General features: G+C 40.2%; 1 protein-coding gene across 1 annotated transcript; it reads right to left on the reverse strand.

The window, feature by feature from the left end:
- Positions 1–4,850: 4,850 nt before the first annotated feature.
- Positions 4,851–13,939, reverse strand: snupn (snurportin 1). Its single transcript, XM_083916289.1, has 9 exons — positions 13,922–13,939; positions 11,813–11,977; positions 11,489–11,672; positions 11,182–11,286; positions 8,045–8,141; positions 6,851–6,948; positions 6,608–6,685; positions 6,045–6,125; positions 4,851–5,865 (listed from the first exon to the last, which is right to left on the reverse strand). Exons 2-9 carry the CDS (start codon positions 11,968–11,970, stop codon positions 5,545–5,547), a joined length of 1,122 nt encoding a protein of 373 aa, XP_083772415.1. The 5' UTR covers positions 11,971–11,977; positions 13,922–13,939; the 3' UTR covers positions 4,851–5,544.
- Between the last annotated feature and the right edge of the window lie 133 nt (positions 13,940–14,072).

Here is a 14,072-nt window from a genome sequence, read left to right on the forward strand (position 1 = left end):
CAGAGCCAGGAAAATGTCTGCCACATAGCCCAACTGTGAATTGTTGTTTTTACCCTTAGGTTTTTATTAGATATTTAAACAAACAAGATACAACATATTATAGAGTTTTAGAGGTGCTGTTTGGTGGGTTTTTTTCCTGCTTCCAGACATTATGCTAAGCTAAGCTAAGCTAACCAGTTGCTGCTGTAATTTAACTTCAAATTGAATGCACAAATTTGAAAGAGGTATCAATCTTCTCATCTAACCCTGAGCAAACAAGTTTATTTCCCCCAAAAAAGTGGAATTGTTGCTTTTAGCCTCAGTTCCTGTTCACACTTTCTACACTTTCCAGGGAGGGAGAATGGGTTCAGCATACTTTTAAGAATGTGTTACTGTGAGAGGAAAAAACATCAGACAATTGCACTTTATGTTTTAAAACACGTCAGGAAGGGATCTTCGATATCTTTCTTATCATCCACTCTATATTTAAAATGCACTGTTTTTGTGCACACCCATGCATTAACAACAACTCTACAGCACAAAAGCACTCTCCAAACTATCACTGCACATTACTTATGCATGGAATAAAGTGAGAGGAAACAACTAATAATAGAGAGCAGGCCCCTACACATTAGTTGGTTGCAAGAATAGCAATTTAATTAGTGAAACTCTCAACCCATGCATCCCCCAGGCTACATAATAACCCAGTACACTTTACAGGAATTGTATGACATCATAGGAAAACAGAAAATACCCAACCGTTACATAAAGTCACTGTGATATGACCCACAAACACACTGTAGGACTACGTAGAAATATATGCTTCTAATATATTTTAGCAGGGGAGTTGGAGCTCAAGTGTTTTCAGGAGATTGCATTTCCTGCAAGACTATTGATCGCCTTTAATTCATACCTTGTTTGGTTTTTAATAAGATTGTATAAGTAATCTGATGCAAAACAAGGAGTGTGTGTGTGTGAGAAGTTGGTAAGGTTTTCACAATGCTGCGTTAACTTTCGTATCACAGTAGTTGAAGAAGCAAAAGCCTTTGGAGGCAGATTGGCGATTCATTTCACCCGACTTCAAGTGTTTTTGCAAGAAAAGGTCGGAAGTTGTAGTCACATTCACATGCTGTTTATATTTTCATTCCACGCACACACACAAAAAAGATCCCACAATAGGTGCACTGTAAATAATGAGGCGTGAGAAAGTCGGGCTTGAAAACCAAAGGGAAAAGGGAGTGGACAACAATAGACTTCCTGTCAAACTAGCTGACATCATGCCATTTGGGAAAGTGTGATTGGTAAAGCCCTTCGCCCTTCCCACATAATGTCCACCCTGACAAAAAAGAAGTCTTTGAATGCATCAGACATGTAAGAGATGGAGGCCTGATTGAATAGTGAGATAAAGTTGTTCATAGTCCAAGAAATATCAGATTACTCCCAGGTGATGCTGAATGTACAGGACGGCTCTGGTTTAACATAAGCCACTCCAGGCTCCGCATTAAGTCTAAACTGGGCAATAGGCCCTTTATACTGTACTGTAGATACTCAGGCTGGATGAAAATCTCATTTTAGTAGAATCCCAAATGTACTGAGCAAAGCATTGAGGACTTGGAGGTAAATGGACTTGTAAATGGACTTGTACTTATATAGCGCCCTGCTAGTCTTCTGATTACTCAAGGCGCTTTCACAGTGTTTGTCACATTCACCCATTCACACAGACGGCAGTGGACATCTACATATCGTCTAATATAACCATTCACAACACATTTACACACCCATGCGCAGTACGGGGAGCAATTCGGGGTTCAGTGTCTTGCCCAAGGACATGAAGACCGGGGGAGGTGGGGATCGAACCGCCGATCTCTTGAATGGAGGACGACCCACTCTGCCGCTGAGCAGCAATTCAAAAAAACTTTATTTGTCCCCGGGGGGCAATTCAGGGACTGTCGAGGTCATGCCCTCTGTATTGTGTCTGAGAATTTAGGAGTTTCAAGTCTGGAATTCCTTCTAATGAAGATGCATTTACATCCTACAGTTAAAAAAATATATAGTAGTGTGTTAACGTTGTACTGTGGCAGTGTCAAGAAGGGTTTCGAATCAGCAGTTAGGAAAATTATATTTACATCAAATATAACAACACTTCAAGGTACAGTTCACCATTTTAGGAAGTATGCATAATCCAACATCAATCAACTCTCACGCCTGCACTGTAAATAAATAATAAAGCAACAGCAGTTAGCTTAGCAAAAAACAAGAAACAGGGGAACAGCCTGGCTCTGTCTGAGGGTAATGAAGATTTGCCTACAAGCAGTTTGAAATCTCAATAAATAAGTACAAGCAGAAGTGTAAATACACATTGTGGAATTTAAGGTTAGACCTTTTTTTGATTAAACAAAGAAGATATGTAAATATAATGTTAATTTTTGAGCTTTAGAGGAACCAGTAAGTGGGTTTTGTTACCTGCCATGTTATCAGTTTCCTTTTCTCCAGTCTGCAGCTTATATTTACCATACAGACATTACTTTTTTCAATCACTATTTTGAAAAAAAAAACATTACTGTGGCTAATGTTGTGTGGACCTTGAATCAAAATGCCTTTTACTATGTTTTTTCAGACATTAACGCAGCAGTGTTTACCGACCGCATAGGTGAAACATCCTGTGTCTGACATGCTGGAGGGTGAAACACATTATCCGCCTCCTTAGACGGCTTCTGATCGGAGATCAGCGAGGCCTAAAGTAACCAACATTATGTGTGTGTTTGTGTGGGAGACACTAGATATGTGCGAGTGCACTCTGAAATGTGTAACTGTGCACTGACGGGTGCTCAGTTCCTGGAAAGTGTTCGATGCTGCTGACTAATAGCAGTAACCCCATGCCTGACTGTGCTCTCTTTGACAGGCCTCTTGGTTTAGAGGTGGTGACTGAATATGAAAGAAAAAAAAAAACGACTGTGCTCTGAAATGCATTTGCACAACATCTTGTTCTCGAATACTACAAGTCTCACTTTGACCCCTTTTGCAGAAATCTCACACGTTTTGACCACAGATGCTATGAGACAATATATTATAAAGCCACGTAGCAAGGTAACCAAGAACCTGTGACTACTAAATACTGTTATCTGTTCCAGACCAGTCTGATGTTTGATGCTTTCCAAGAGTGATCACATGGTCAGATATTGTAATTGTGGTATACTGAGTTTCCTTCAGCCGCATTGTGAACCTTCCTCTACTTCGTTTCCCAGAATAAGTTACAACAATCCCCCACAGAAGAGTGGTGAACGTGTTATTTTCACCTGTTCATGTTCCGTGTAGGTGGTGAGAGCAATAGTGATACCATCGTAAGAGCCAGAAAAGGAGAAAACAAGATGTTTTTTTTCCAGTGTAGAAAAGTGAAACACAAGACGCAACTTGTCTTTTTGCTGCAGTGCAAACTGTTCTAATGAAGCTGCACGGGCTGAAGAGAACTACGCTTTTTTTACGATTACTTTTTACTGAAATATGCATACTCAAACACAAAACCCTGCACTGTTCAGGCAGCTTAAACTTTTATAATTGATTGATAGCAGGGCATTCTGAAATGGGTCATCTTATCTGTAACTGGGCCACTAAATATATCTAACCTAAGTCCAGTAACCTTACCTAACCTGGACTAACCTTAGTTCAAAAAGCATGTGTCAAAATGTTATGAATTTAGATTTACAGTGTAATTTGGTACTAGATAAAGGTTAAAGGATTCCTCCTCAAGGGAACGTGAATCTATCAAATGTAATTTCAAACCCATTTGAAACCACAAATGTCCACCTCATGGTAGTGCTTGAGAAGTATGGGGTTAACCAAGGTCTTATGCTTTATCCTCTGTAGACCATGAATGTGTCTGTACAAAATGATTTGCAATCCATTAAATAGTTGCTGAGATATTTCAGTCTGGACCAAAGGGGTGGACTGATCAATGGACATTGCAATCTGTCGAGCCACGCTGCTAGCAAGAGTTGGAATTACAAAGTTTTGGGGGTGAATAGTTCCGACTATTACCTCAGTGACCTTTAAAGTCATACAACTAATTAATCACATAATAAAAAACAGTGGACTTTCATTTAAAATCACCACTTTACTTCCAAACTTTTCCCACTAGAAACAGGGAAACAAAAAGGAAAAAGAAAATCTGGTTGCCTCCCTTTCAAAGGTATTGTAACTACTTCATTCAGCCCAAATCTGGTAACCTGAGGCAGTGATCTTAGGTGTTCCTTCTTTGAGGATGTGTTGGCACAAGTCGGTGAAAACCAATCTCACAACCCTGCCAAACCCTTTCACGTCTTTACTTGTTTACAATGTCCCCGCACGCAGCCCTTCACAAATGCGCAAATGGCACAGCAAGCTCAGTACAGAACGGAGGAAAGGCTCATGAATTTGGATGATGAGCGCTGGTTTCGTTAGCATGAGTCACATCTTACCACATACTGTGATGCATCAGCTACTACGGTTATAGTGATAGAGCACGTACAGTCATGTGTGATGTTTGCAGAGGGATTTAAAATCACATTTAAAGGATTTTTATTAACTTTCACTTAACTTTATTGTATATATGGATTGCAAAAATTATATAAAAACTATTTTATAGCAATATTTGCTTTATCACAGAATCAGTTTTTAGTAATAGAATAAATTTACATGTTTATTTCCTAGAATATGTGTTAAAGGTTCAATTCTTTTAGTTATATCCAAACAACCAGAATCTGATTTAATGTATCAAACATTACAAATTTCAACAATTTTCTTTGAAGTCTAATTAAAAGTCTCTCTGTGAGAACTGAACAGATACTGAAATAGATCTTTCATAAAAGCAGGGGGAACAGTGCAACGAGTGTAGGCCTATAAAAAACATTTATTAAGAAACATACACTTTAAAACATCTTCGAAGAAATTTTAAATGGAACATTAAATTGTAAAAGCTCAGGTCGCTGCTGCCTGATTAGCACGTTGCAACTCAGAGGGTCTGATCAGTCAGCAACGCTGAGTGCAACTCTTCGTTTATGAAATAAAAACTGTATTTTCTTCGGGGAAACTTCAATGATGTTGTAGAAAGTCTGAAAACAACTGACAACAGTAAATGTGTTTCTTATGCAAGATAAGTGCAAAACGTGAGTAGCAAAACAACACCTCACCACAACATTTACAGTGCTGCACTTTGCAGTATATCTTGCACAGGAACCCTCTCGTCCTATTATTTTTGATCGTATGCAAACTACCACGGTGTTATGAAAGGGAGTTGCATAACAGACTGTGAGTAAGTAATTATTGTGGCTAAATACTGTGCAATTGCTCCCAAAGAAACTAATCTGTTCCGCAGTTCTGCAACAGGTAGTACACAATGTAAATATACAGCATAGCTCTACTAATCTGCACTCTGAGGGTGTCCTGAGCAGTGCCGGATTAGAATTAGCCATGCTTCACAATTGGTCAGATCGGCAAAAACCATTCAGCGGACATTCTAAAGAGCCATATGTGGGCCACCACCACTCAGAAACACAGAGTTAGCAATTTGCATCTTGTTAAGCCTCCCACTCAGACCTCCATCTGTGCTTCCCTTATTGGCTTTTGATTTAAAAAGTTCAGAGGGTCCCCACTGTCCTGGCTTGGTGTGGACAGGTACTCTAACTCATAGCCTCCACTTCGGTAGGCCGGACGGACTTCACTTGATGTTTTTTTGTGTTCCTTTATCTGCTGCAACTGTTGGCTGGCGTACTCAGGCTTGTTGGTGAGGGGTCCTACGGGGACCTCTATGCCCAGGATGTCGGTGACCATGTAGGGCCGAAGCCAGCCTACCAGAGGGGTGCTGCCTGGCGTGTAGTGGGTCTGCCGGTGGTAGAAGAGCAGACCGTCCACCTGCAGCCAGAAATTTCGAATTAGACTAACCAAATCCAGATGAAAAGCAAACAAAATGGTTTTCTGATTGTTTCATAAAAAGAGAATGAATTATTATTAGCAGTCATTTCATTCTAACACTTCTTGCAATGGGCGGCAGTAAGGTGTTAGCAGAAAATGGACAAGAGAACTTTTCTTACACTGAAGCTGTACTCAGCTGCCAGGGCTTTCTGAATCGGCTCCGCTTTGCAGTCTATGCTTTGGAGGCTCACAAACCGGAACTGTTGGACCAAACAAAACCAGAGCACAACGTCGTTAGTTCCAAACAAAATTTGTCTTCTTGTCAAATGTGAGGAATTGCTTTCCGATGGCGCGTTTACTCTGCAAGCACTAAGCCTGATTTAGTTCCTACCACAGAAGAGGTGGAACATGAACTCAAAGTTCACTCAGGCTTCCTCAAAGCCTCATAATCATCAAGATTTGGGTGTAATAATAACTCTAGTGTGCTATTAGAACCAAAGATGCGATGAAACTTTGCCTTTGATTTTGCTTTGTCTCATTTCCCCCTGAGAAGGTTCAAGTTAGGACTTAATTTATCCTACATGTGAAAATAAGGTGCAGCAAAGCATAAAGCAACGACAACATGGCGAAAGCTAAAAATGTAATAAACACGTTACAGAATCTCAAATAACAATACAGAGTACTTAAACTAGGAGGGACAAAATGGGGCATGAAGTGAAGAGGCTCAATTCCTGTTACTCACGGGGTTGCGTTTGGCGATTTCTGATAGGCCGTCTGTCTCCTGGACTTTGGACTGGAGCCAGTAGAAACGGAACTCAGTCTGTTGATGAGAAAACAAGTACTATAAACAAAAACCTCCTTTTTCCAATCCCGGGCCAATGAGATGGGCAACGTGGCAAAAAAGCACATCTGTGGACCAGACTTTGCTACTTAAGCAATTAGACAAGCATTCCTGGATTGCTCGAGGATTAGAAGCCAGTTTTACCGGGCAGTCGTAGACCGGGTGGCCTCTCCAGCACATGACGTCAAGGATGTAGTACGTTCTGTCCACCTCGCTGTAAATGCAGTCCAGGATTGTGTAGTCTGCAAGGGACACATACAAAGGGCACTATTATAAAACTTTTTCATAACAAGAAGACTTTTACAATCTCACAGTATAACCTCAACATACTGTATCTGCAAGGCGTTAAAAGTTAAACGTTATGATATATTCAGCGTTGCAAATCACGTTTGGGTCCAAAAGTGTTTTGGACCAAGATTTAGCCAAAATACAATATAGACAAATAAAGCTGGTTCACAATTAAAAAAATTAAAAAAGACAAAACTATGATCGAAAAATATCAACTCTTCATTAGGTGTTTTAATTGACCCAATTAATATTCAGTTTCTCCATTTTTAATTCACCGTAAGTAGATTTGATATTGTAAAAATCTCTTCACTTGGGATGGGAATTCATTTTATTGATACTAATGGCGGTTTCTGCTTTCTGCTTATCGGTCTGATACATTTTTTTGTGTGGAAAAAACAGATTTCTAGCTTTAAGGCAATTGTTGTATCATATCTGAGTCTGAACACTGTGTAGACAAAATGAGATGTTGTACAGCTTTCTTTTTTTATTTAGGTGTTTTTTCAAAGAAGAAAATCTGTTCTAATGTTATTAAAACACCACACTGTGGATTGTTTCTTCCTGTCTGCCGTCACTAAAACTCTCCACTAACGTAAATGCTCAACAGTCAGAAAAACCTGCTTAGCACAGAGGCATACCATTACGCTTCTCAATTCCTGTTCCTACTCTTCTCTATAAATCACCAATGGAGCCTGATAGACTTCTTTGTTCCCTGCAGTTAAGTTTATTTGTAGTCTTGCACCTGACTTTTTTGACTGGATTAGCGCACAAATGGTCCCTCAGTTTAAACACATTTAGTCAATATTCTGTCATATGTGGTACATTTGGAAAATGTATCCCCCCTCTCCCCTTAAAAGCTTCATCTGTGATGTGAGAGTTGAAAGTTAAGGTGTGTTTTGCTACACTTTAGCAGGCACAGAATTGGAAGTGGAAATAAACTGTCAGGTGAGTGGGAGTCGATGGGAGAACCTACTGTTGGTGGATCCCTTTTTTATTTATGTGTTGCTAAAGAAATAGTTAACCACCGAGCTCCACATTAATAGGCCCACCTACCTCTTCCCATGGCTGAGTTGTGTCGGTTCCCACCGGGCAGCAGGGAGGGGAAACGGTTCACACAGTAGCCGCTTTTAGTGTACGCTGCAGTGGAACCCTTCAGGGAAAGAAAGTCGACAACAAAGAACAAACATGAGGGAAGAGACAGCTGTTAACACGTCAGCTACTCACCGGGTGATTTTAACTGCTAAATGAGTTTGAAATGTGTCGCGTGTTTATGTTATTGGTTATATAAGATGATAAAAACAGATCAGAATATTGGATAATTTGGTTTCTTTTTACTAGGCGGCCCTATCTGCTACATACTTCCAAAGACATTGGTGTATAACGTGACACTATCCATATAAATATATCACATAAGACAAGACTCTTCACATTTGTAAATCAAAAACTGGGATGACTAACTTTGATAGTTTCTGTTTATCCAACAGAACTTAGTCAAAAAAAACAAAACAACAGTCATAGTCATAAGCTGAAAAGATTAGTGAATAACTTAACAAGTCAATCGTCAATTTTTCTCACTGAAAGTACGAGGACACCACTCCTGAATTCTAAAATATATAATCATTTATGGCATATTGTATTTTGAGCTCCCTACATGCACTTGAAAATAGAAAAGCGTGACCTAAATGGATAAGACAACTTGACATTTGTAACAGCTGGGGTCATGAGAACAAAAGGGACCTAAAAATTGATTCACAGATCACAGAGAGCTTAGCCATTTAGGTGGTATCGACAGTCATAAAACCCATAACTCCTGGCAACATTGCTGCTTAAAGTTCCCACACAGCTGTGCAGGCAATCTAGAGAAGATAAAGTTTTGCAAAAAGTGCTGTGTTGTGGTGTTTCTAAGATTTGTCGTCAATGAGGTCAGGATCTGAAACACTGAATGAGGAACGAGTCATTTTGATAATACAGATGGTTGCATCACAGGCAGTGGAGTACAACAGAGGTTTGTGGGTGCTGAGAGAGGAAAAACTTTAGTCTCGGGCCAGTATGAAAAGACAGGCATTTACCAGAGTTGACTAATCGAATTCTAAAACATTTCAAGCATCTTTATTACTCATAAACCACAAAACTGATACAATACTTGGTAAATGAGGCAATTGTTTAACATTTAACACCATCCACAGAAAAAAATCTGATGTTGCAAGAACGTAAACTACAAGAAGTTATGGACGGCCAATTTCACACGTCTTGATGATGAATTTGAAACCACTGCAGAGGAAAGGGTGTATTTAACTTGACTGACAGGTTTCTCATGATTCAACACAGATCTGGTGACCGCAACTCACCGGCTTCTAGTTAGCATCACCCGGTCCCCAAGCTGTCTCCCGAATGTTTTGCTTTTCAATATATTTGGTACAGAAATCTTCCAAATGAGAAGCTAAGTAGGTGATGACATTCATTAGTGAGGAACTCGGAGTAGAGCCGCTGCTCCTTAGCGTTGAAAAGAGCCAGTTGAGGTGGTTCGCGCATCTAGTAAGGATGCCCCCTGGGCACCTCCAGCTGGGAGGAGGCCTCGGGGAAGACCCAGGACTAGGTGGAGAGATTAGAACTCCACACTGGCCTGGGAACGCCTCGGGATCCCCCAGTTAGAGCTGGTTAATGTGGGAAAGGAAAGTTTGGGGTCCCCTGCTAAAGCTGCTGCCCCCGCGACCCGACCCCGGATAAGCGGATGAAGATGAGATGAGATGAGATGAGATGAGACAACGTTTACAGCTGCAACCCTTTGTCAATCGACAGAAAATGAATCGGCAGCTATTTTAGGAATCTTTTTGTTTAAGCAGAAATGTCAAAAATTCTATATTCTACATTCTCAAATGTGATGATTTGCTATTTCCTTATTTTCATTCATCAAACAATTGTATTCTTCAACACTTCTGTAGCCTCTGAAATAAAGCGAATGCCATATTCTTCCCAGTTTATCATTTCATTGACTAAACCGTTGAAAATTAAAATAATGCTCTAATTCTGTTTTTCTTTGCTTGACTGGGAAAGGCCAGGAAGAAATGCCGAACAGACAGAGCGTGCAAAGTTTAAAGAAATTACAGCACAAATATTAAATAAAGCTTTACAATAATTATTCAGCTTTTATACCAAATAGTTGGCCAACAGCTCAGCTGCAAATGCTGTGCGATCCTTTACCGGTCCACGACCCTAGGTTTGGGAACCACTGCTGTATTTTATGATAGCCTTATATATGAAACAGAAACCTTTGGTCTGCTGGCTAAATGAACCCAAGAGCAGGAGATCAATTCAAATATTACATATATGGAAACCTTCACTCTTTTAAGCAGGGGCCTTTTCCAGCATAGAATAAATCTATTTTCTGCTGATCTTTCTTTTTGTTTCTGTATCACAATCTGATGACATACGTCATGTTTACATGAGCATGATGAGAACTTCTCTTATTTCCAAATGAAAAGGTTATAACAAAATTTCTGTTTCTGCTTGCATGTCTGACACAGCTTTTTTTTTTTGGTACTTCTTGTTTTCAATTTTCCCCAAATTTCTTAAGTGTCAAGGTTAAACCCCTTTTCTTTTGCATTACTGTATATTCTTGTAGTCATGTAGCGTACTCATGTTCTTTAAAGCAATTAAATGCAAGTGAATATGAAACTGCCTCACATAGAAACGATTCATATGGTACTATGAAAGCACATCTTTACATAATGAAATCACAGGCTCTGGAAAATTCTTCCCTGTTCACCCACATTATTCATTTTGTGTAGGCTTGCTCGGATAAGGTGCCTCATCTCGTTCCCCACGATGCCAGGAATGCAGTGTTGAATTTACAAGTAATAGATGCAACGTACCATAATCCTCTCAAAATATTGATTCGGTACATACTGTACGTGACAGAGCATTCAAACTAGAAGACATCCTGACTTCTGCTGCTGTTCATGTTAATTACATTTTGAAAGCGGTAAGATCCGGGCTGGAAGATGACACATCAGAAAAAGCAGAGATGGAAACGTTTTCAAAAGCCAGATCGATTGATATATGTGTGTATGTGGTGGAAAAAATAAATGTGGTGCCTTAAAATAATCATCTTCCTCCTTGCTGAATTAAAAAAAATCAAAAATGCATAACACATCATGTTAAACACTACAAAAGCAGAGGCAGGTTCTTACCTTGGAGGCAACAATGAGAGATCTTTTCCCCACAGGACAGACCACCATCAGCCAATCAGTGTCCAGCTCGGACGGCACATCAACCAGCCACTCTGACAGCATGAGCTAAGGATGAAGAGGAACTCTGTTAACAAACTTTTGACCATTTCATCTTCATCAACACTGTATTCAAGTCCAAAAAAATCAGAATCTCAAGTTGACCTGTTATTCTAGAAACTCCTGTGCCCCCTGCTGGCCCAGAAGAAGAATGCAACAGAGAAGTACATGGCCCAATGAGCTGTCATTCAAAATGTCATCCAACACTGACCTGGTTTGCATAATGTTTTGGCAGCTTCCGCCTCTCAATCTCCATCCCCTCTTCCTCTGTCTGGCCATCTTTCTCCTGTTCCCCCTCCTCTTTTTTCTCCATCTCCTCCTCTCCATCGCTGTCTGCCCCTGTCCAGTCCCCATCAGCCAGACGCCGCGCATGGTTGACGTAGTTTAACCTTTTACTGAGATGAGTGATGGGAGAAAAAAAAAGGTAATTCATATTGTTGCACTTGATAAATTCTAAACCTCGAGTGTGACCTCGAGTCATTTCCACTTTAATTAAAAACTTCAGGATCATACACTGAAATATAGGGATATTCACAGTTTTTGCAGGTCAAGGAAACGCCGCCGTCGCTCACTCTGCTCCAGCACGCTGTACTTGCTCTTGTACTGGGCCAGCCGAGGGTGAGGGGCGGCAGTGCAGTTGGGCTCCTTCGACACAGCGAAGCTGGCCGAGAGAGCTTGGGTCAGGTCATCCATGGGGACTCTGTTAAATCAATACAGTCATGATTATATATGCTTTCCTGCCTACAAATCATCATGTGCAAAATTAACAATATATGATGAAATGCAAGCAGGATGATGGAACAAATGATATTGCACTATAATATTTACCCAATGCTGCATTACATTTTTTTTTTATTCTAAGGCAAAAGTGTGTCCATAATTTACTGAAGACATTTTCTGTATTCAGGCAGTTCAGTCCTTCACCAGTCAACATGTTTGACATTTAGCTGAAGGCACACATTGACCTGTGCTTATGTACAATGAGTGACTTATTTCAGCTGCCTTTGCAATTAAAAGATACACAACTGTGGACACAAAGTTTACCCATGTGTAGATTACAACTGCATGTAACAATTTTTTCAAATGCGGATTGCTCTCATGATTATCGTTCATGTTTCTCTAGTCTGTAAAATGTCAGAAAAAAGTGAAAAATCTAGTTACAAAGGCAATGTCTTAAAATTTCTTATGTTGCCAAAAGTGTTAAACCACACTACATTCAATTTACAATAATCCAAAACATAGAAAAGCAGTACATCCTTCAATTTGAAAATGTAAAACCATATAAGCTTCATCACTGATTATCAAAACACTCTGCCTGTTTATAACGGCCTTTTGTGGGATACCATTACTATATTGGGATAGAAACAGTGGTGGAAGAAGTACTCAGAGCTCTTACTTCAGTAAAAGTAGTTACTGTTGATTCATTTAGTTGTTAAATAAACTACCATTTTAAAATTGCTTTTTTTGTCTCATCTCATCTTCATCCGCTTATCCGGGGTCGGGTCGTGGGGGCAGCAGCTCTAGCAGGGGACCCCAAACTTCCCTTTCCCGGGCCACATTAACCAGCTCTAACTGGGGGATCCCGAGGCGTTCCCAGGCCAGTGTGGAGATATAATCTCTCCACCTGGTCCTGGGTCTTTCCTGAGGACTCCTCCCAGCTGGACGTGCCTGGAACACCTCTCTATGGAGGCGCCCAGGGTTCATCCTTACTAGATGCCCGAACCACCTCAACTGGCTCCTTTCAACGCAAAGGAGCAGTGGCATTTTGTACATTATTTTTGTGTATTTTCTACATTTCTCTTTCTTATACTTAGATTTTTCTACACTGTTCGGCATTCTGTGGGCAGCAAATGAAGAATTTCATTGTGAAGGGAAACTTGTTTCAAATAAATCTTTTAATTCAATTAGAAATACTCAGTTACAAGTAAAATTCAGAAGGTCACTCTGGTAAATGTACAATTGTATAATCACCAAATATACTTAAAGTACATAAAGTGAGAGTACTCATTATGCAGAATGGCCTGTTTCAGAGTATCAGATTATATTGACAGATTAATGTAAATGTCACTTTAACGTTCAGCAGATAAAGGTGGGGTTAATCTAAATTTATTTATAAACTGTTGCATGGATTAATCTTTAACAATATATGTTATTTCATTTGTCTGTACCCTTCACCAGGGTTACCTCAGGCACGACAGAAAAACTATAGAGCACTTCACTTGGATAGTTAGTTTCAGTGCTAACTACCGTTAACGTTACACACTGAACTAACCTCACGTTAGCCGGTACATAACAAAATGTAGCCTTAACGTTACGTATAAATGGGACGTTTTCACCCACAATGCACTTAACCTTCGCACGCGTAACTAAAGTAATCCACCCAGACGTTAAGATAGTTTTTAAGAGACCCGGGGAGTCGTGTGTAACAGCGTGCTAACTTCCATCTTAGCAGCTAAGTTAGCATGGTGCTAAACATGCCAGCATAGCAACATAGTTAGCAACGCTCATTCTAGCAGCGTTACGTCACTGCTTGCATTTCCTGCTAGTTGAACATAATTTTCAGAGCCCAACGGAACTAAGTGGACGGGAGGTTTGTTCATGTGACAGCATTAATAATAACAACATTAGCTAAATGAATAGTTACCTTGGACATTCAGGAAGACTGCTGCTGCGGTGGCGGCTGTTGCTGTTGCTGCTGCGGTGACGTCACGCTCCCATCTTTTCCCACCAGGCAGCGGCAACTTTTTAGTTGGCCGACGAAATCTGTGAAAACTAACCCGGAGTTTTAATGAGCA

This window comes from Echiichthys vipera (genome assembly GCF_963691815.1).
Source record: "Echiichthys vipera genome assembly, chromosome: 7".
Classification (NCBI taxonomy): Eukaryota; Metazoa; Chordata; class Actinopteri; order Perciformes; family Trachinidae; genus Echiichthys; species Echiichthys vipera.

Excerpts from the sequence above, each read along its gene's own strand:
- snupn (XM_083916289.1), bottom strand. The coding sequence starts at position 11,970 with ATGGATGACCTGACCCAAGCTCTCTCGGCCAGCTTCGCTGTGTCGAAG. Across the intron at positions 8,142-11,181 it reads CTCTCATTGTTGCCTCCAAG|GGTTCCACTGCAGCGTACAC; the intron begins GTAAGAACCTGC and ends CTTTCCCTGAAG. Across the intron at positions 6,949-8,044 it reads CAACTCAGCCATGGGAAGAG|ACTACACAATCCTGGACTGC; the intron begins GTAGGTGGGCCT and ends TGTCCCTTGCAG.